Source organism: Panicum virgatum, chromosome 8N, assembly GCF_016808335.1.
Source record: "Panicum virgatum strain AP13 chromosome 8N, P.virgatum_v5, whole genome shotgun sequence".
Lineage (NCBI taxonomy): Eukaryota > Viridiplantae > Streptophyta > Magnoliopsida > Poales > Poaceae > Panicum > Panicum virgatum.
In genome coordinates this window covers 17,156,799-17,179,009 of record NC_053152.1, presented here as the reverse complement: position 1 = coordinate 17,179,009, position 22,211 = coordinate 17,156,799, and the positions used below count along the sequence as shown (strand labels likewise).

Here is a 22,211-nt window from a genome sequence, read left to right as displayed (position 1 = left end):
CCACAAGGTGTTCGATGGTATGTTTCACTGGTCTTTTCCTTTTCCGTTGATTTTGTTAGATTTGTTCTAGGCTTTAGTCATGCACCTAATCACATTCCCGTAGTTTGTTCTTTCTAGCTTTTGAAGTTTTGTTGTGGAATTAAATTTCTTGCTCTAGGCCACAATTAATTTCCTGCTTAATTAAAATCAGAAAAACCTCTAAAAATTAGTTGCTAGCCTTTTAATCTTGCCTACTAGCATGCTAGGGTTAGATTAGTTTTTACTTGAGCATTTAATTTAGTTTTTGTTCGACTAACCCTCTCGTTTTGGTCTGTTCTCGTTTTGCCTGGTTTCAACTCGTTTTGCTTTCTGATTGCGTGTGCTCTCGGGTTTTGCTTCCGCAAGAGTTTTGCGACACTCCGATTGTGTTCCTAGCACTAGCAGCTTGTCCATGCTGTGTAGTGTTGGCTCATTTTAGGAGCAGTGGTGTGGTGTTTGTATCGAGATTTTTCGGATCGAGTTTGAGGCTCCCATTCAACCCCCCTTCTGGTCGCCTTTTCGGTCCCTCACAACCGGACTCCTTGTGTTGTAATCCTACTACAGATAGGATATGACCTTTTTCCTAAGCTTCCACTGCAAGCTCTTGTAACAGACTCGGATGTAATCTTGTTGGCTTTGTCCATATATAAACATGCAACCGTGGAGACCAAGGGTCAATCCACGTTGACACCAAATTGCACATGGTGCCAGGGCCATCTCTTCCACCGAGAAAATACATCTAGCCGAAACCATCTTCCATCCATGGCGTCTTCATCTTCAGCTTCGGCGAGCCTTATTATGCCGGCCATTCGAGGAGCCCAGCTCGTCGACATCCTAGAAGGAAGATCTGAAGCACCGGTCAAGACAATGAAGATCACCAAGGATGACAAGACGGAGGCTATTGTGCCTAACCCAGCCTACGTGACTTGGGTAGCACAAGATCAGCAGCTACTTGGATATCTGCTGAATTCGCTGACAAAAGATGTACTTGCACAAGTAGCAATGATAACATCGTCAGCTCAGGTCTGGGCGTTCCTTGAAGGAACATTTGCTGCTCAGTCCCGTGCACGCGCAACAAATCTGCGTATGCAACTAGCAAGCTGCAAGAAGGGTGACATGTCTGCCATGGCTTACTTCGCCAAGATGACAACAATTGGCAACGAGCTTGCATCCATTGGCAAAGCAGTTCAAGATGATGAGATGATCTCGTTTATTCTCAACGGCCTGGATTATGATTACAACTCCCTTGTATCGTCAGTCATGGGACGCCCTGACTTGACCATGAGCAATCTCTACGCTCAGATCATGGCCTTTGACACACGCCTGCAGATGCTTCAAGATAACAATGGTGGAGAGGCTTCCAATTTTCTGCTAATTCTGCATCAAGAGGACGTGGCGGATCTCGTGGCCGGAGTAATAATCGCGGTTGAGGACGTGGCAATGGTCGCAGCTCAGGAGGACGCAACAACAGCAACAACTTCGGGGGAGCTCTCAAGCAAGGAGGAAAGACTGATACCGTTCGTTGTCAAATCTGTAAGAAGCCGAACCTTGAAGCAGATGAATGCTGGCATCGTTTTGAGGAAGACTACCAACCCAAGGTAGCAGGATCAGCCACCACAAGCTATGGGGTGGACACAAACTGGTACGTTGACAGTGGTGCTACTGATCATGTTACCAGTTAGGGCTGGAAACGAGCCGAGCCGAGCCAGGCTCGCCTCGTTGGATGACCGAGCCGCGGCGAGCCGAGCCGTTGAAAGAGGCTCGGCTCGGCTCGTTATCGGCTCGCGAGCCGGCTCGCGAGCCACAACTAGTTATTGCATATTTGCATCATAGTTTACAGATTCACAGATCACATACAAGAGTGCAACCACATTAAGATTTTAACAGTACCACATAAAGATTTTAACAGTACCATATCAAGATTTTAACAGTACCATAGCCACAACAAGATAAAATGAAGAGAAAACATTTTAAATTACATGACAATTGACAAGTGGTCCATAGGTGGCTCAGCTCGCGAGCCAGAGAGAGCTGGCTCGGCTCGGCTCGGCTCGGTATTTTAGCGAGCCGAGAAAAGAGGCTCGGCTCGGCTCGTTCCAGGCTCGCGAGCCGCTCCGAGCCGAGCCGAGCTGCTCCGAGCCCGAGCCGGCTCGCGAGCCGCGAGCTTTTTTTCCAGCCCTATTACCAGTGATTTGGAGAAAATAACTATTCGTGACAGATACAATGGGCAAGAACAAGTGCACACAGCAAACGGATCAGGTATGAAAATTAGCAATGTTGGTCATTAGATTTTACATACCCTTAGTCGTGCTCTTCATCTTAAAAATATTCTCCATGTTCCTAGCTCCCAGAAAAGTATTGCTTCTGTTCACCATTTTACTGCTGACAATAATGCCTTCCTTGAATTTCACCCAAATTGTTTTTTTATAAAGGATCTCCGGATACTACTACAAAAACGATTTATAGGAACGCCCTGATTTTTTTAGCGGCGGACCAAAATTGCACCCGTTGCTATAAATAGAACGGAGTTACTATAGCATCCAACCCGCCCCTAGAAAATCATTTTTAGAGGCGGGTCACCCCTTCACCCACTCCTAAAAATGAGCGTCATTTTTAGGGGCGGGCCATGCCATCACCCGCCCCTAAAAAGAGCATTTTTAGGGGCCGGTGATGCCATGAACCGCCCCTAAAAATGGTAGCATTTGTAGGGGCGGGTCATGGCCTCACCCGTAACTACAAATCCATTTGTAGGGGCGGGTGATGGCATGGCTCGCCCCTACAAATGGTTACACGCAAAAAAATCATAACTTTTTCATATGATCTCGGATTAAGTCAAACTTTATACCAAAATTATAGAGAATTACGAGATCTAAAATTTTGTAGTCGACAACCTTTTCATTTAAGGTCATCTAATGGTCTAAAAAATTATTATGAGTTCTTTAATAGCTATAACTATATAGTATCTCATATAACTCAAGCCATACTTTGAAGTTTCCAACAATCTTAACCTTTATATACACTGAAATATACTTGGCATTTTTTTTATGTTTCTATAGTTCATAATAACCATAATATAGAAGTTTCACTTTTTTTAAATTTGCTTTGCCATATGTAAACAATTAAATAAACTTTTAGATAAAATAAAAAAATATTTTTAGGGGCATGTGGTGGTATCACCCGTTCCTACAAATCTATTTGTAGGGGCGGGTGGGCATAACCCGCCCTACAAATGGTTCTACGCAAAAAAAATCATAACTTTTTCATATGATTTCAGATTAAGTCAAACTTTATACCAAAACTGTAGAGAATTATGAGATCTAAAACTTTGTAGTTGACAACTTTTTCATTTAAGGTCATCTAATGGTCCAAAAAATTATTATGAGTTCTCTAATAGCTATAACTATATAGTATCTCATATAACTCAAGCCATACTTTGAAATTTCCAACAATCTTAATCTTTATATACACTGAAATATACTTGGCATATTTTTTTATGTTTCTATAGTTCGCAATAACCATAATGTAGAAGTTTCACTTTTTTAAAATTTGTTTTGCCATATGTAAACAATTAAATAAATTTTCAGATAAAATAGAAAAATGTTTTTAGGGGCGGGTGATAGCAACACCCGCCCCTAGAAATGCATTTGTAAGGGCGGGTGATGGCGTCACCCGCCCCTACAAATATTTTTTTTGATTTATTTCGAAAAATCATTTAATGCAAAATAAATAGCCAACAATCTTGAAAAATTATGAAATTTGCACAATAAGACTATTATGATATACAAAACTAGGTTAAAATGTGACAAATATATTTCATTGTACGTAATGCTTAAATGTTTGAGAAACATAAAGCTAGCCTTAACTTATATGAAATAAGTTAGTGTGAGAGCTATTCATTGTGGTTTCCATACCTTGAACTAATATGGACATTCAAATTAAATTTTAATATTTTTTTTAAATTATACGGGTCACAATAAGCTTCTGGTTAAAATTTCATATTTTGTTGATATATTTTGCTATTTTAAATGAACGAAATGATTTTTTGTAATAAATTGAAAAATTATTTGTAGGAGCGGCGAATGCTTCCACCCGTGCCTACAAATCAATTTTTAGGCATGCGCGGTCATCTCAGCCGCCCCTACAAATCAGCCTCGTCAAGGTTGGGCGCTCGGTCCACGTCATCGAGCCGCAGCATCCACTCCCTCCACGTCATCGATCCGTTCCTCCAAACGCCCTCGCTCAGGCTTGGCCTTATCCTTTCGCGCTCCGTGGAGAAAGACAGCAGCAGCAGGCCAGCAGCGCACATGCATCTCTGAATCCTCTCTCTCGGGCTTATCTGTTAGGTGGATGGGACGATGCTTCTCCTCCATGGCTTGCCGGAGCTCTAGTTCTCCTAGCGCCAACAGATGGCCGTGCCTCGTGGGGCCGCGACGAGCGCGGCGAGCGGCGGCCTTCGCGCTCGCAGCCTGCAGCGAGGGAGCGGCGGCCTGCACCGCCGGCTTGCAGCGAGGGAGCGGCGGCCTGCGCCGGCGGCCTGCGCCGGCGGCCTTCGCGCCCGCGGCCTGCAGCGAGGGAGCGGCGGCCTGGGCACGGCGGCGTGGCGACGGCACCCCGCAGCCTGCAGCACGTCGGTGGACACGGTGCCGGCCGCTGGAGCGAGGGAGCGTGACGGGGAGCTCCGGCGTGCGGAAGCCTCCGGCGAGGTCCGCCATGGCGAGCCGCACGGGCGTGGCGCGCGCGTCGAGCTGCGGCCGCGGGGCGCGCGCGGCGGTCTCCGGCGGCGAGCGGCGGCGGCACCTCACAGCCTGCCGCGCGTTCCCGTCGAGCGCGGCAACGTGGCGGGCGCGCGGCCTCCCCCTGCGGCCCCGTCGAGCGCGGCGGGAGTGGCGGGCGCGGGTCGGACGATGCTCCTCCTTGCAGCCGAGGAGCTTGGCATCGCGCGGCGGTCCGCCGCCGGGTGCTGGACGACGGAGCTCGCGAGCGGCAGGAGCCGGCGGGCGTCGCTCCGGGCGCGGCGGCCGGCGAGCCGGCTTTTTTTTTTATTATTTCGTTTGTAAGGGCGGGTGGCCCCCTACAAATCTATTTTTTGGAACGGGTCAGAGCGTTATCCGCCCCTACAAATCTATTTCTTGAAACGGGTCATAGTGTTACCCGTCTTTGGAAATGAGTTTGTAGGGACGGGTGAAAGGGTGACTTGTCTCTGTAAATATATTTTTAGGGGTGGATAACATACCTGTCGTTACAAACAGCTATTTTTAGGTGCGAAAACTAAGGGCGGTTGAGACATCCGCCTCTAAAAATATTTTTTTACTTGTCTCTAAAAATTATTTTTGTAGTAGTGGAACTCTTATTATGCCATGTCATCAAATTCTTTTTCTACCGTCGGATTCAAATCAGATCGAGCACTGTAACATGCAAACAGCAGCCGCCCGTCTCTCCAACCCCACCCTCCAGATGCCTCCATCCGTTTCTACAGCCATCGGTCCACGTTCTCCGTTTCAAGAAACGTTTCGCGACCAGTTAGGCGAGTGGAGCGACTCGTCTTGTCGCTCCCAGCGGCGGTGCGACCGTGCATGCAAGCGGCTCATCTCGTCGTTCCCCGCCGGCCCTCCTCTTTCCGGCGGCACCATGTAGCACAGCAGCAGCGGCTGTGAGGAGAAGAGATGCGGCAAGGGCAAGACGCGAGGAGCAGGATAAACGGTGGACGACGGTGCATGGCTGCAGGCAAGCGGCTCGACTCGTCGTTCACAGCCGGCACTCTCTTTCCAGCGGCTGTGAGCAGGAAGGGATGCGGCAAGGGCACGACGCGGGGAGCACGATAAACGGTAGCCCGTGCAGCGCCCGCAGCGGTTTCCTGATTTGTTGCGCTCACCCACGGAGGAGCTCTAGCCAGCGTGACACTCCGGCATGGCTACCAGGAGATACTTCTGCTTCTCTCCGTGTCTCAGTATACCGCCATGGTGCCGGAGAATTTAGGCGTGGAGCAGGCCAGCAGCTACAGCGGCGGCGCAGTACTGACAGAGACCCGAGGGCCCTTAGGATAGTAGCGATTGAGGCGAGGCTTGGGGCGTCCCCATTCTGATAGTAGCTGCTCCCCAAGTGCTCGATCAAATTTCTGAGAACGGATCTTTACTATCGAGCTCTTGGAATTACTAACATGAACACTATTGGTTTGATGCCTTTTCTCTTTGCAGGCATTCCGTATGCTGCTCTAGGAAGCAATGCCTAAGCAAAAGCAACTGGGCACTACCCAATCCGCCAATCCTCTCTTTTGCTATGCGCTTGTGTCAAGAGGATGAACAGTGAAGAAGGTAGCTAGTTGTTGATGCATGTTAACAGTTGTTCATTCAAGTAAGTTTCCAAGCAAATTTGTAGAAAAACAATGACAGATCTTAAAATTCCTAATATTGTCATGTAGTTTTACTATGTACTACTCTCCAATCTGAAATTACCAACCTGAACGTATTTAACCGTGAAATAAAACAAGTTATAGAAGAAAATAAATGCTAAAGGCACTTATGAGGCTGTTCGGCTGATTTAAAAGCCGGCTGATTTCGGCTGATTTAATAGTACCATATGAGAAGAAATAAGCCAAAACAAGCCGAAATAAGCCGGGAAAAGAGAAGCGAACATGACCTATATTGAACATTGTTTTACCTATTTTCTCCAGGTTATGAGGAATCCTAGAAATGCATTATTACACACACAAAATTATTTTTTACTGAATTATCAAGATAGGCTTTTGCTCAGATAAACCTTTTGCCTACTTCAGGACTTTGCAGTTGACCAGACTACTACCAAGCAGTTAGAACAACAGTGGATCATGCTCACTACATATGGACTTAGCATACAGTAGGTTGAGCAGGAGCTTAGTATCAATTTATCGCATACTAACTCTTTTACTGTATATGCATCTTCTATCCCACCGTAAACTGAATGTGCTATAACTCCTGACCAATATATGAATCTGCAACATATACATCAGGAATATAATTTTGATCTAGAGATATCAAATATACTATCCTGCTATTGCAGAAATTCCAAATGCTCTTTGGTTTCTTCTTATGTAGCGAATAGGTTCCTGATAAGTAACCATTGATAATTTGTTGTGCTATCACTTTCTCATTTGTGTACGGGTCCTGTTTCAAGCTGAAATAATTGCAATAACAAGGTCAATAGTAAAAACCCCAAAATCTCCATAGTATCAGTGGAGAGTCGATAAGAAAAGGAAATAAGTGGAATCCCCCTCCTATAGATATGCTGAAGATAAACTCTGATGGTTCTTTTCATGAGAAGGAAAAGATAGGTGCTTGGGGTTTTGTGGTGCGCGATAGTGATGGCCATGGTGTGCTAGCAGGGTCTGGAAAACTGGCCGCTGTCCATGATGCCTTGTCTGCTGAAAGCGAGGCTGTTTTAGCTACATTGAAAGCAGTGATCGACGTGGGGATTTCGCGAGTGATCGTTGAGGCTGATTCGACTAACTTGCTGTCGGCCATTCAAACTGCAAGTTTTGATCCAACTCCTGGTGGTGTCATCTTCAGAGAGATCCGGGATTTAATTTCTTTGCACTTTATTGATGTAAAGTTCAGTTATGTTCCTCGTTATTGTAATCAGTCTGCACATGAGCTTGCTCAGTCTGGTTTTGTACGGGACCGGGTCACCCAATCCTCTGCCTTGACCCCCTCCCAAGCTTTGTCAAAACTCTGTTGGACCGAGACATCCATGGCCTCAATTATTTAATTCACGTTAATTATTGGACAAGCCACCCATATGCATCGGTGTCAGACGCAGACCCTAAGCTACCTCTCTTTGTCCTTGTTTGGATGCATTATTCTAGAGTTTCTAGAATGTGTTTTCTAGGATTTGCATAAAGAGCTAAATGAAATCTATTTGCAAAATTTTTTTAGGGATGGGCGTAATTTTTCGCGACGAATCTAATGACGTTAATTAATGGATAATTAGCTACATTGATGCTACAGTAACCATTCTCTAATCACGTGGCAAAAGGCCTTATTAGATTCATCAGGATTCCTAGCGCAGGGTTCTGGAGTTGATTTTGTAAACTAACTTTATTTAGTACAGTAATTAGTGGTCAAAGTGTTACTGTTTCTAGAATTCTAGGAAAGCAAACTAGTGGCATTGGCAAGCCCGTGACTCTGGGCCTGATTTTTGAAACGAACCAGGCAGAAGAGCTGCCGATTATATTAAAAAGAAGAGACAACACCCAGACTGGGCACAACATACAACAACAGAAACATCCGCTGGTTGGATTGGAACATCAACACGGCCGCACAACTCCACTCAACTCGACTCAACAACAGCCGGTTGGAATGAGACATCAACACAGCTGCTACAAACTCAACACAACTCCCCACCAAACCACCACAAACCGGGAAAAGCCGACAAGTAGCCCTCGGCAAGCGCCGTCGACCCCGACGATGGCCTGCACCAACCAGCCGCTGCCATGTAGGACTAGCCACCGCAGTCCGCTGCGAGCCGAGAAGCCACCACAACTCCTCCACCATGTCACCGCCGTCTTTAGGTCACGCACCCACAATCATCGATCTCCTAGACTCAGTAGAGAAGCCCACCGCACCACACCGAAAGGGCCGCCGTCATGCAGTGCCCCTCGCCGAAGAACCGCTGCAGCAACATGCACACCAAACAAACGAAGCGTCGCGCCAAATCCTGGATCTCCGAGACAACTCAAACGCGTGGGGGCCTCGCTACATCCATTGCCGCACACCACTCCTCGGACTCACCACCTTAAAGTGCACGAGGGCCTCGCCACTCCCGACGCTGGACTCGCCAAGGATCCGGGTTTGCTTCGCCATTGGTAGTGCCATATCCCCACCGAGCCACTCTAAGGACTTCACCTTCGCCGTGCCGCCGCCAGAATCACATATGCACCACAAGTGCGAACTCAAAGCCACCAGAGACACAGCCCGCCACCTCTGCCTAGGTCGGATTGAGACATCAACCCTAGCCACCACTCCCTTTGCCCAGTCGGATTGGGTCATCGACCTGAGCCTCTCCACCCACTGCTGGTCGGATTGGGCGGACACCAGAGCCACGACAACACTGCAAGCCAAGCATGGGCAACCACCAACACTGTGACCACCGCAACCAACGAGCCACCACCTCCCTTGGCTGCCAGCCCCACCAGCGGCAACACCAACACTATCGCAAGCCCAGCCGGGTCTCGAGAAGCGACGCCTCAGGAGGGAGCGACGCCAACGGCGCCACCGTCGCTCGTCCAAGGCTGGACAAGGTTTTCACCTGAAGACACCCCGTGCATCAAGGCATGGAGGCTCCACAATGGCGCCCCTAGCGGGGTAACGACGCCCGCAAGCGCCGCCGCCATCGTCACCGGCAAGAGCGCCGGTGAAAGGCTTTCGCCTGGAGCGTTCGACCAAACCTAATGCACGTGTCCGGCGCAATGCGCCGAAGGGCGTCACTTGCGGCAGCCCCACACTCCCCGACGCCGCCGCGAAGCCTGTGCAGAAGGATGGCCTGTCGCAGCCCGCTGCACCACCTCGGTACCATGAGCGTGCACAGACCACCCCGGCCCCTCCACCATGGAGGCGCCGCAACACCGTGCCGAACCGCGGCGCCGGCGGGGAGAAGAGGATGTGGAGCGCAGAGGTGGAGCAAGGCAGCACTCCAGCCACCTCGCATCCCGCTCCAACCACCACCCGTCTTGCCGTCAACCCTCTTCTTGCCCGCGCGCCGCCAGCAGGCTGTCGCCAGATCCTGAGTCGCCAACCTCTCAGCGCCGCCCAGCTCATCGCTGTCCCCCGTGGCCTGCGCACCGTAGTACTGCCTCCTCATCGCTCGCACGGATGCCGACGTGAACGCCTGTACCCAGGCCAGCCCGCCGCGCGGCCTCCTCACCACGCGCGTGACGGCTAGCTCGCCGTCAAGCCGCACCGCCGTCGGCGCACATCAGCGCCGCCAGCCCGAACGCCCGCGCGTGCCAGCGCAGCCAGCTGGGAGCTGCCGCCAACCAGCGCCGTTTGCTGCCCGCGGCCGCAGATCCACCAAAGGGGGTGACAGATCCGGCCATGAGGACGGCAGATCCGGCCGCCGAGCCGCTGGAGGTGCACCGCCGGCGCCGGACAGAGGAGCGCCACCGCCCGCATGGCGCGCCAGTGCCGGTCCTAGAAACCCCACGGCCGCCCTCTTTGCGGGCGCTCGACTTCCGGCCCCCCACTCAGGCGACGGCGAGGAGGAGAGGGGGGAGGGCGGGGGCTCGGCAGCGAAGGCGCAAAGGCCCCCCCCCGGGGGGGATTTGCCCTCCGGATACTATGTTTCTGATCGATTACCGCACTCTGGGCCTGATTGGTTGTTGCCTCGATGGCATCGCATCAGTGAAGCTGGCTCACACGATCCAAGCTGAGTACATGCAAATTTACGTTGTTTGGTTGCCTATGTGCACGTAGCTAGCCTGGTTAAGTATAGAAATTGTTTGGTTGGTTGCATCGGTCCTTCCGCCCATCGCAGTCAAGCACTCGTGGAGCTAAAATCAGAGCAGTAAGACCGCGTCTCTTGCACCGCCTGAACGAGGCCGGCGAGAAACGAGTAAAGTTTTCGTTTCCGCCGAGGCAGGCCGACGGTGATAGGTATAATTTGCATCCGGCGAGTCAGCCTCTAGTGCCGGCGCAGGCAACTAATCTTACTATTATTTAATTGAAGGTTTCTTTGGAGTCTCTACAAGAAAAAGAGCGTACCCAGTGCCGTAGGCTTCCTGCACTGTGCGGGGTCTGGGGAAGAGTTGTTTTTAAGCCCCAAGCCTTACCCACACAAATGTGCAGAGGCTGGGACTCGAACCCAGGACCTTCCGGTTACAGACGGTAGCCTCTACCGCTGCACCAGGCCCGCCCTTCTTGGAGTCTCTACATGAAGCTACCTAAAATCCTTGGTGGACATTCTAAAAAAATAGAGAAATTCTATAAATTCTCATAAAAATCAGAAATATCCGGCTATCAATCCAACAACTCTAATCATAATAACCATCAGATCTGTTATCTTTTCTAATAAATTATCATCTCTGTCATTATGAAAATAGATTAAAATAACCCTCTAAATATGTATCTAAATTACCCACCTCAGCCACTATAAAAAAATCTAAAATAACCCCCTAATCTTTGTATAAATTACCCACCTATGCCATTTTTAAAATAATACAAATGCCCCCTTAAATTTGCATATAAACTATCTAATTATATTATTATTACTACAAGTTAAATTACTCCTAAATATGAATCTAAATTATATAATTATAATAAAATATTAAAGTTCATCAATATAAATTTCTCAATTATAATTTCTATCATTATTGATATATTATTTATATTATTATTTATATAAAATACTACTAATGATATATGTCACCATATATTCATGTATGATGGAAGAGACAAGAATATCAATTTACAAATAAATAGTTCAACTAAATATATGTCGAATATATATGGAGGTGTGATCCAAAATGAAATCTATTGTAACTAGATAATGATAAATATATATTTTAGAGTATGTGTTATAATATTTATTAGATGAATCGAATACATATGGAGGTGTGATGTAAAATGAAATTTATTGTGACTAGATAATGATAAATATATATTTTAGAGTATGTGTTAGAATATTTATTAGATGAAAAAGAGAATGAGATAGATAATTATAATTGTTGATCTCATTCTTAGTCCGTGTGGGAGCACCGGTTGATAGACTAGTCAAATAAATTTTGCTTGCAGCGAGTCTGGTCCGACCACATACAGCTAACCAATCATGTCCACAGTAAATACGCGGGCAGCACACGCTGGTGAATACGCGTGCAACACTTGCATTAATTTCATCCACTCCTAGCCAGTTCACTTCTCATGACCTACCACTATCAGATCTGCTCCTGCCTCACTCGCATTCCCGCGCATCTACTTCAATCTCTCCTCTAACAAGTGAGCTGAGCTCGATCTGTCTCATCAACGACCCCCTCAACCGCAGCGCAGCAGTTCCTTGGATCTTCAACCGTGCCTGGCCCGCGGCTCTCTTCATCCCTTGTTAGGTTACATCTCCTTGATCTTGCATCATCTCTAAGTTGATGTTCAATTCGAGCCAGCTAGTGGTAGAATGGACCAGGGTTTAGCTTTTCGTTTTTTTTCCGAATCCCGCCGTTTGCCGGAAACGAAATTTCGGCCGAAATTTCGTCGAAATTCGCTAATTCCGAACGGAAAGGGACCTCAAATTCAAAAAACGAAATTCCGATGAATTCCGACCGAAATTTCGGTGATTTCGACCGAAATTCGGTGATTTTCGACTGGAAAATTATGTGATTTGTGTTTTTCCTACTGTTCCCGAGGTTAAATGAAAAACTTTTGAATACCAACTTTGTTCAGTTTTTCGAGATCTACAACTTTTGTTTTACGAACTTTTTCATTTGATCAATGGTTTGAAAGTTATTTAATTATTTCAAAAACTACCAATTAAAAGTCTTGTCATTTCATGTGACAACTTCCATTTTCTCTCTTAGGTCTCAACTGGACTTTTATTATTCTTGTTATTGCGGATATGCCTATAAATTATTACAATACAATACATCCAAAGTCTATTAGAATTATTACAATCCAAAGATACAACAGAGGCAAAGACATAGTCCATACTAAGTCCATGTAGCATATTCTCTGCATTTAAATACAACAGAGTACACCAATTGTTATATATATTCATCATCTGACAAGGAAGCTTAATTTGTGTAACAATGTTAGAAATTATTCTGTTGACTGCGCATACATTGTAAAATAAGAAAACGAATCTAATCTGTCTCGGTAGTTTACCATCCTTAATAGGACAAAGATACTTTATTCGTGCGTACAAGGCAAGCAACCTATATAGTACAAGCCTAGCAGTCAAATCTCCAGACAAACTTTTATTTTAAAGTGTGAGTTCGGTCATGAAAAACATATTAATAGCTGGTTAAAATTTTCAAGTTCTTAAATACTCCAATCTGTTTTACTCCTACTACTTGCCATCCTAAAATAATTACGGTCTCTCACAAATTTTGTCGCTAACTTTAAGGAAAAGCATGCATATAGATATTATTACAGGAAAAAAAACAATTCACATGCATGATACGAACGGATTCATCGTCAGAGTTAATTCTACATTACTACAACTTCTCATGGTTTCTGCGTATAGCTAGCAGAAGCGACATAATTAAAGAGTAAACGTGCGTGTGTATTGCACACCTGCCCATGTCATGTCCAAACCACAAGCAAATTCCTGACAAATAAAGAAGAAGCGTTTATGTGCGTATGAAATTGAATAGGTACCTCACCAACATCAAGATAAACCAAAGTCTAGTTGAAGTCGAGGGGAGAAAACAAATTTTTGCACATGAAATGACGAGTCATTCAAATTACGGTTTCAAATGTTAATTTTAGCCTAGCAAATGATCTTAGATTTGAGTGTGTTCTAGTCCTATTTGCTTAGAAAAACACCTAGTTTTTTATCATATTTTTTTCCAATTTTTTATAATTTTTTTTGAATTTTCCAAATTCAAAACGAAAAATACCGAAATATACCGAAATTTCTTTTCCCGGTAACTAGCGAAAACGAAAAATTTTCCGAAATTTCGGCAAAATTTCGCCGAAATTGTTAACCCTGGAATGGACAACAGGAAACAAGGAGGGTAGACCAAAGCTCCCCATAATGTGTCCATCATAGAATTCTAGTAGTACTCTCCGAACTATTTGTAAAATATTATTGGCATATGTTTCCATATTCTCACCCAGGGGTCTTTGTACTAGATCAAATTACAGGACGGGACAGGACCGAAGTATGAATTTAGAGGATGAGATACCATTTCAAATCTTACAATAAATCACGGATGGTTTCTCCAAGGAGCGGAAACTTGGTGAAGGAGCATTTGGAGTTGTTTACAAGGTAAGACTTGGTCATGCTCTTTCCTTATGGAGTACGGAAAAATATAATCTCAACAAGTCTGGCCAGCACAATGTGAGTGCTTTGAAACAATATATGGTATTATTGCGTATAGTAAAACAATAAATATAAGTAGTACATAGAAACAGGGTCAACTTGTACTAAGTACTGACAATATATGTTTGGCAGGGAGCGACTAGAAATGGAGATGATGTTGCTGTGAAGATGCTACCCAATTCCAGTCTGGACTTTAGGCAGTTAAGAAATGAGTTCTATAACCTCAGGAAGCTTAATCCTCAGAACATTGTACAGGTTCTTGGCTATTGTTTTGAAACAGAACAAAAACCATTTATCATGCAAGATGGAAGTAGGGTGTTTCTTGACGAGACACATGGAGCGCTATGCTTGGAGTATATGCACAATGGCAGCCTTCAACGGCATCTTTCTGGTAGGCTAGCTGCTGCCCTATTTTCAATATGTATTGAAAGAATACTTGTATATTTGCATTTGATTAAGATTTTTTTGTTTACCACTGCTGCAGATGAGTTTTCAGGACTTGAATGGCACACACGGTTCAAAATAATCAAAGGGACTTGTGAGGGTCTAAAGTATATTCATGAGGAGCTGGAGGAACCTATTTATCACTTGGACCTAAAACCTGACAACATATTACTAGATAAGGACATGGTGCCAAAGATTGCAGATTTTGGTTTGTCAAGAATCTTTGGTAAAGAACCAACACAAATCACACAAAATCATTATGCAACACAGTAAGCTGAATGTCTCAACAGAACATATTGATTAGTCTAATTGTACAAATTAAGTCATGCGCATTACAAATTAATTGGTTGAATATTATGCAATGCAGAGGGTACCAGCCACCAGAATACATTGAGCGAGGTGAAATATCAGAAAAATTTGACATATTTAGCTTGGGTGTTGTAACGATAAGGATAGTGTGAGGACCCAAGGGATACACCAAATGTCTAGATATGTCTTTAGACAAGTTTATTGATCAAGTGAGAAATGATATTTCTTATTAACAGACCCCTCTATTTAATCTAATATACTATATCATATTTACATTGGAAAAGTATATATCATAGCTTGCTGACAGTTCAATATAATGTATCAGGTCCGATTGAACTGGAGGAACAGGTTGCAGGCTGAATATGGTAGTGGTTCCTTGGTTGAATCATATTGCCACCAATTAGAGACATGCATTCAAATAGCATTGCAATGCGTGGAGGAAGATAGCCAGAAAAGGCCCAACATAGGGGAGATCACTAAGAAGCTGAATGAGATTGAAACTGCCATTGGCGAGGTAATTAATATCATTTGAAACTTGAAAGGCATATAATGGATAGCTAGGTCATGAAATAATTTCAATAAAAGTGAAATAATGTCATCAACCTACTTAGTTATTTTTTCTAGTATATTAGCAATTGTGTCTTAACACTCATCAACAGTATTGATCCCTCCAGGATTATTCAAGAACTTAATAATATGTAGAAGTTTCCCAATCATCTAAAACTAGGTAGTTTGGGAGGGCTCTCCCAAAACTGCTTCACTGGTGAAGCCAAAAAAAAAGTGACTTCACCCGGCTTTTTGTTCATTTTTACCCTCGTTTATAGAACGGCTTCACGCTTCAGTGTCTTGTTTTGCGCAAAACAGTCGGAGCTGAAGCCACAATATGCCCTCCAAAACATGCATTGATAGAGAGAAAGATCAAGACTATTAATGCATGTACCATGTTCCTTCTGCAATTGAAAGCTATATCAGTCGCATCTTCATATCGAAGCTGGATAATATATACACACATGAAATAAGAATTTATGATTAATCTTTTAGATACTAAAATTATTTGGCATGACATGTCAAACTATTGAGTAACATGAACAGGAGCTGCTATCAACTATCAACAATGCCTACAGACATGCAGCTGCCCTGCATGTTCAAAAAGAAAACAACATGTTGCACTATTTATGCTAGATTTTGGTTTCTGTCATATAGCTTAATTATTGTGTGGGAAAAAAGAAAAACAAAATTTCACATACTATTTAGACACTTCTTCTCTTTCAATCAAAATTATATTCATTTTGTTATTCAGTTCATATATAAAACGTTGCTGAGAATGACAACACCATACTGACATTAACTGAAACTTCAAGAAAAAACTTTCATAATACATATCTTCCTTTGACTTACACACTTTAAACAAACTTTTACTCAAAATATCATCTCTAAAATTGTATCGATGTCTTCAACAAAATTATTAATTGAATTGTCCAGTTTGTTCACAACCAACTGAAATATTGCAGCTTCCCCAGAAAGGATGTACCAAAAAGGTTTCTGGAATGACAATGCATAATAACAAGATAGATTTGGCAAAGGATATCAAAGATCAACACCTGAGTACTAATTTGATGGTAGGCCCTAGTTGCAGTAAGGTGGAATTTGCTGATGCGCGAGAGACATTGTCAGATGTAGTAGAAGAACTCATTATTGGGAGGACAGAAGAGAAATGGAAAATAATTGCTTCTTTACTTGAGGGTATTTCTGAAAAGATCATCATCCTTCCTATATGTGGTATTGGAGGCATTGGAAAGACAACTTTTGCTAGATTGATTTACAACGATCCAGAATTCAAATGTTATTCTCAGGTATGGGTCAATGTGTCCCAGAGATTGGACTTGAATAAAATTCGTGAGTCAATTGGACTTGAATAAAATTCGTGAGTCAATCATTTCACAGCTATCTAGAAAAGAATGCCAGGCTATTGAAAGGCAGATAATATGTAGTTGCCTCATGAAGCTACTTTCTGGTAAGAGGATTATGATTGTTTTAGATGACCTGTGGGAGGAGGATCAATTTCACCTGCAGGAGTTGAAGGATATGCTATACCATGCTGATAGCAACATAATTACTTTAGTAACAACACGCAGTGAACGTGTTGCCGGAAGAATCTGTACTAACCTTCAACCATACAAGATATTACCCTTGACAAATGACATGTGCTGGGATATAATAAAACAAAGAAGTGCGTTTGAAGCTAGAGATGACAAAAAACCGTTGACGGATATTGGAAGGGAGATTGCCCAGAAGTGTGGGGGTGTGGCTTTAGCAGCTCAATCGCTTGGCTTCACTTTGCGGTCCAAGAATTTTGATCAATGGATGAAAGTGAAAGACAGTGATATCTGGAATGAAGCTGTTTCAAATGATGCATCTTTGCCAAATCATGTTCTTGCATCTTTGAAGTTAAGTTATAGTCATATGGATTCAAGCTTGCAGCCATGCTTCACCTACTGTGCAATCTTTCCAAAAGGTCACAAGATAGTTAAACATGATTTAATATATCAATGGATTTCTTTGGATTTCATCAAGCCATCAAAAATACTCTCCAATTTGTAGCTTTGCGAGAAGTATATTGCGCAGTTGTTGGGACTATCGTTCTTTCAATATTCAGTGTCACCCAAGGTATGTTTTTTCTGCATGCTAATAATACATTTGAATTATTCTTCCTTATAATTCAATCAGTTGAAGGTGAACTTACATATATTGCGACTTTGATAAGTCATAACTAATTAATATGTAGTTCTCATACCTTTTAAAAAAAATACAAGTGTGGTAAGGACCATCAGAGACATGGTCTATTAGGGCTACTTTTATGTGGGCTCGGGCTTAAATCCACATGGTCATGAAGCATGTTTGTACGGGAAACTTACACAGCTTCCTATCGGGTATCAATATTAGGGTTACCCGGAATGAAAGGATTAGAAGCTAAGTGACTCGGTTCATTTGGGGACGAGCCCTTCAGGCGTCCCGACCGACCTATGATGGGAGGGGTCCTCCCTCCTTTGGCCGACCTTTACAGGACAGAATCCGCCTCACCTGACCTCTGCGAGTGTTCCTCCTTGCCCGACCCTTGCCTAGGGGCCCTGGCCCGCACGAATCGGACAACCATCACTACTAGAAAAATGGCTTAAGGCACCGGTTGGAAGTGCCCTTTGTTACCGGTTTCTTGAACCGGTACACCAAAAGCGGTACCAAAGGCTCGAGTCTTTGGTACCGGGTAAAATAACTGGTACCTAAGGCCTCCAAAATTACGCAAAATATTCTTTGGCTGGGATTTGAACCCACGACCTCTAGCCTCGCGCGTTGCTCTTTTACCATCTCAGCTACACAGCAGTTCTAATTGAGAAGGAGATATTTTCCTTTTAAAGTAACTCATGTATGAGCCTAAGGTACCGGTTGGTAATACAAACCGGTACCTAAGGCTCGTCTATTAGTACCGGTTGGTGGTACCACCCCGTACTAATCTAAAAGTTACCAGAGGCTTAGGTACCGGTTGATAATACTAACTGGTACCTAAGGCTCATTCATAGATTCCATCCACCCCAAAAGTACCGGTATGAAGATGAACCGATACCTATCTTCATACCGGTACTTTTGGGGTGGACCTAAGACTTGTTTTCTAGTAGTGCATGCGCCCGACCTCTGACAAGGGCCTACGATGCCAGCACTGTCTGGTGATCGGCAAGTGAGCGGACGACGAGGATGGTGGGACATCCGCTGACACAGTGAACAGTGGAGCAGACGACCCACGACACCTACGGGGCAGTAGGCCGTAGGATAGGGGCGTACATCACTTGTACGCGAGGCTGCCACCTCCCCGCCCCGCAGACCACGCGACGGGAACGTCCTGGGCACGAAGGAGGAGGGCAGCAACGGCAAGCCCAACGGGGCCCATGACAAGCGGGAGGCGCGGCGCCAGCAAAGGAGGCCGCCGCCAACCCCCCGCATCCGACGACGCCATAGAAAATCTCCCTGGCCTCAAGACACGAAGTCTCTCTCTCTCTGTACGTGGACCCCTTCCCTTGACATATAAAAGGGAAAGGGCCCGCCCCTTGCAAGGGAGTACGAAGCTTTTCTCCACACTCATGCACACCAGTAGACAGAGTGCTCATGCCTCTCCAGCAGGGGACCGAGAGCAAGAACAACCACAAACACTTCTCACCAGAGACTTAGGAGCCCTTCCCTCTCTCGACCGTTTGTACCCCTACTACAAACTGATGCAAGATACACGAGCAGCCGTGAGCTAGACGTAGGAACATTCTACCCGAACTAGTATAAACTCTTGTGTATTCTTTGCATATCATCCACTCCAAGTGCGCAATCCACGAGAATCACTAGCTGGTGGAAAAAACACCGACACTTCTGAAAGGCTTTTTTTCCTATGAAACTTGTATTGTTTGAGATCCGTGCTACATTAGATGGATGGCTCAAATAAGGTGGGGAGCAATCCAACTATAAACGAATATATCTCATCCCCAAAGCTAATAATAAATAAAGGCCTGAACACGTGGTAATCCTATATTAGCCTATTCAAAATATTGAATCAGGGTTCAGGCCTTGTTGAATTAGTCGTAACAAAATACTGAAGTATGTATCAACTATCAAAAGTGGGGAAACCTGGGTGAGGTGGGGGAGCAAGCCATGAATAAATATCTGACCCAATGTTGTATTAATATATTTGAAATGTTGACATAGGATTCACTGATTGTTGAATCTAGTGTAAGAAAATGTTGAATGACATCAGAAGGAGATTGATGGATAGAATAGTTATGCCAGATGGTCCTAGTGGACTCTAAAATTGTAATGCTTAACTATACCTTCCGAAAACTATAGACGAGGGCCCTGCTTGTAGACCCCAAGCCAGACATAGGCAGGGTTCTGGAAACACATGGATACAAAAGCACCCGCTATTTGTCCTTTTGTATCCCAATCTTCAAAAAAAGATTTTTATTATTTATTTGGCTTGATTACATATTAATAAGAAATTTAGGAATTAAAATTTAACTTGGTTGATTTACCTGAACAATAATTTGTATTAGAAAATAATTTATATTACAAAGAACATGAAATGAAGCTCCGAATGGGCAAAACAACCAATGCAAAAAAAAACAACTAAAAAATAATAGGACGGTTCGATTGGATATAAACCTGCGCCGCACAACTCCAATGCACCTTCGAACTCAACAAACTACAACGTTGTTGCTCCAGTCAAAACTATGCCACCGCCTCATCTCCCACTATAGTACCCTCAGCTCCAAACTCCAGTGTAAACCGCCTCATCAACACCGCCAACAGCAACAACATACCACAAATAACATCACCATCATGTGCACTGTTTTTCTTTTTCTTTTTTCTATTTTCTCATTTTTTTAGAAAAGAAATACAAAAGAAGCACTACTGGAAAAACGCACATTCGTCCGCGGCTGTTAGTACCGGTCACGGCTTTGCCCGGTACAAACGTGCAAATTTAGTACCGGGCCAAAGGAACAGTGGCCCTGGGAGCCTATTAGTACCGGCTGGTGGCTCCAGCCGGTACTAAAGTCCGCAACCGACAGCTAGTGACAGTTTTAGTACCGGCTGGAACCACCAGCCAGTACTAAACTGCCGCGAGGAAATTTAGTACCGGCTGGTGGCTCCAGCCGGTACTAAACTGCCGCGAGGAAATTTAGTACCGGCTGGTGGCTCCAGCCGGTACTAAATGTGGCGCGTTAGTACCAGCTGGAGCCACCAGCCGGTACTAACGCGCCCACTATAAATTGGCACCCTTCTTCCTTCCCGAGCGCGAGCCAGTGCCATTTCACCAGAGAAGCTCGAGCTCAGGGTTGTTCTTTCCTTAGAGAGTTGCCGCCATTTATTCTAGTTTTAGTGAGTGTTCTAGTTATCCAAGTACGCCAAAGATTTGCAACTTCATCCTCTCTTCATTGATAATCTTTATTCTTCGTTTTATGCTCTATAGTTAGAGAAATTTGTGACTTTTAGAAATAGTGAGGATGAGTATGATTTCTTTAATTTATGCAATGATTTGAGATATATAGAACCGATGACTTAAATGTGGGAGTAGGTTTATTGGCTAGGTTGAATATGAAAAATTTATAGACATATTTTTCAATCTTTTTCTATATATTACAAATGACCGTAGCACATTTTTTATTTTTAGATTCAGATGATCATGTGGATAGTAGAAATTTTTAGAATGTGTGTAGACAAAACATGTGATTGTAGTAGATATAACCATAATGTAGATAGTTAATTTTTTATAATGAACTAATGAAAGAATTATAATAGATTTTTTTATTATGAATTGATTATTTTGACACTCTAGTGATGTATTTATTCAGGCTCACATTGAAACTATCTATAAACTAAAAAAATCTTTATTTTGAAACAAGTATACGTCGTTAATTTCCATCCAATAGTGATGACACTACCTTTCGGGGAAACACTATGCGCTATATGGACGTCGCGAATCGGTTGGTCGCATCACCAGCACTTCCGATTGATACGAAGACAGCATTTGACACAGTCAGCGTGGCCGTTGTTGCACTGAGAGCATATCAACGAGCACGCTGCCTGTGCCTAGTGGTGCTGCGACTGGCCGATTGGTGACATCCTTGTACCGCACCGTGTCCCCCCCGAAAGGCATTGTCATCACCGCAGGGTCGAGGTTACCGACAAATACATTTTCCGAAATAAAGGTTTTTTTTCTTCTAGATGGTTTCTGGATATTGAAAAGAGTGTTCTCCTGGAACTGAAGGGTGTCAAAATAATTAGGAGTCATCATCCTCTCTTGTTTGATGGTATTTATTATTTGTTTCATGCTCTGTAGTTTGAAATATTTGTGATTTTTAGAAATATATAGAATGAGCACGATTTCTTTGATTTATGCATGGATTTGAGATGTATAGAATCCATTACTTGAATTTGGAGAAGGTGTATTGGATAGTTTCAATGTGGATAATTTATTGGGATTTTTTTTCAAGTGGCATGGTTAATTAGTTTGGTATTTGTTATGTATTTAGTTGCATTATTTTGGCACTCTAATGATGTATTTATTCGGGCTCATATGGAAACCATCGAGAAGTTTAAAAATATATGTTTCGGATCATGAATATATCATTAACCTTGATCCTGCAGTGAAAACGCTGCTATTCGGGGCTAGCATCGATATCCACGATACGGTGCGGTATATATGAGGACGCGATGAAGGAGTACGGTCTTAGTCTCAATTATGAAATCCACACCTTTTGAGCCAGTTAAGAATGAAATTATCCGGACCAAGGCCGTACTCCTTCATCTGGTCCTATTGTACCGCACTATGTCGTGGATGTCAATAGTAGCCCCGAATATCAGTGTTATCACTGCAGGGTCAAGGTTGACGACATAGACATGTTTCAAAA

At 44.1% G+C, this 22,211-nt stretch overlaps 1 protein-coding gene and 1 non-coding gene across 2 annotated transcripts; both read left to right on the top strand.

Moving 5' to 3' along the window:
- Positions 1-1,200: 1,200 nt before the first annotated feature.
- LOC120687097 lies at positions 1,201-1,336 on the top strand. Its single transcript, XR_005680595.1, has one exon. It is a non-coding gene; the product is annotated as a small nucleolar RNA Z247 (small nucleolar RNA).
- A 14,986-nt stretch (positions 1,337-16,322) lies between these two features.
- Positions 16,323-17,370, top strand: LOC120684845 (putative disease resistance protein RGA1). The gene is made up of 2 exons (XM_039966712.1): positions 16,323-16,636; positions 16,671-17,370. Exons 1-2 carry the CDS (start codon positions 16,323-16,325, stop codon positions 17,368-17,370), a joined length of 1,014 nt encoding a protein of 337 aa, XP_039822646.1.
- Positions 17,371-22,211: the final 4,841 nt, after the last annotated feature.

Bases quoted from the DNA above. Each gene is read 5' to 3' on its own strand.
- LOC120684845 (XM_039966712.1), top strand. From the start codon at position 16,323: ATGCATAATAACAAGATAGATTTGGCAAAGGATATCAAAGATCAACAC. The intron at 16,637-16,670 runs GTCCCAGAGATT...AAAATTCGTGAG, and splicing joins TCTCAGGTATGGGTCAATGT to TCAATTGGACTTGAATAAAA.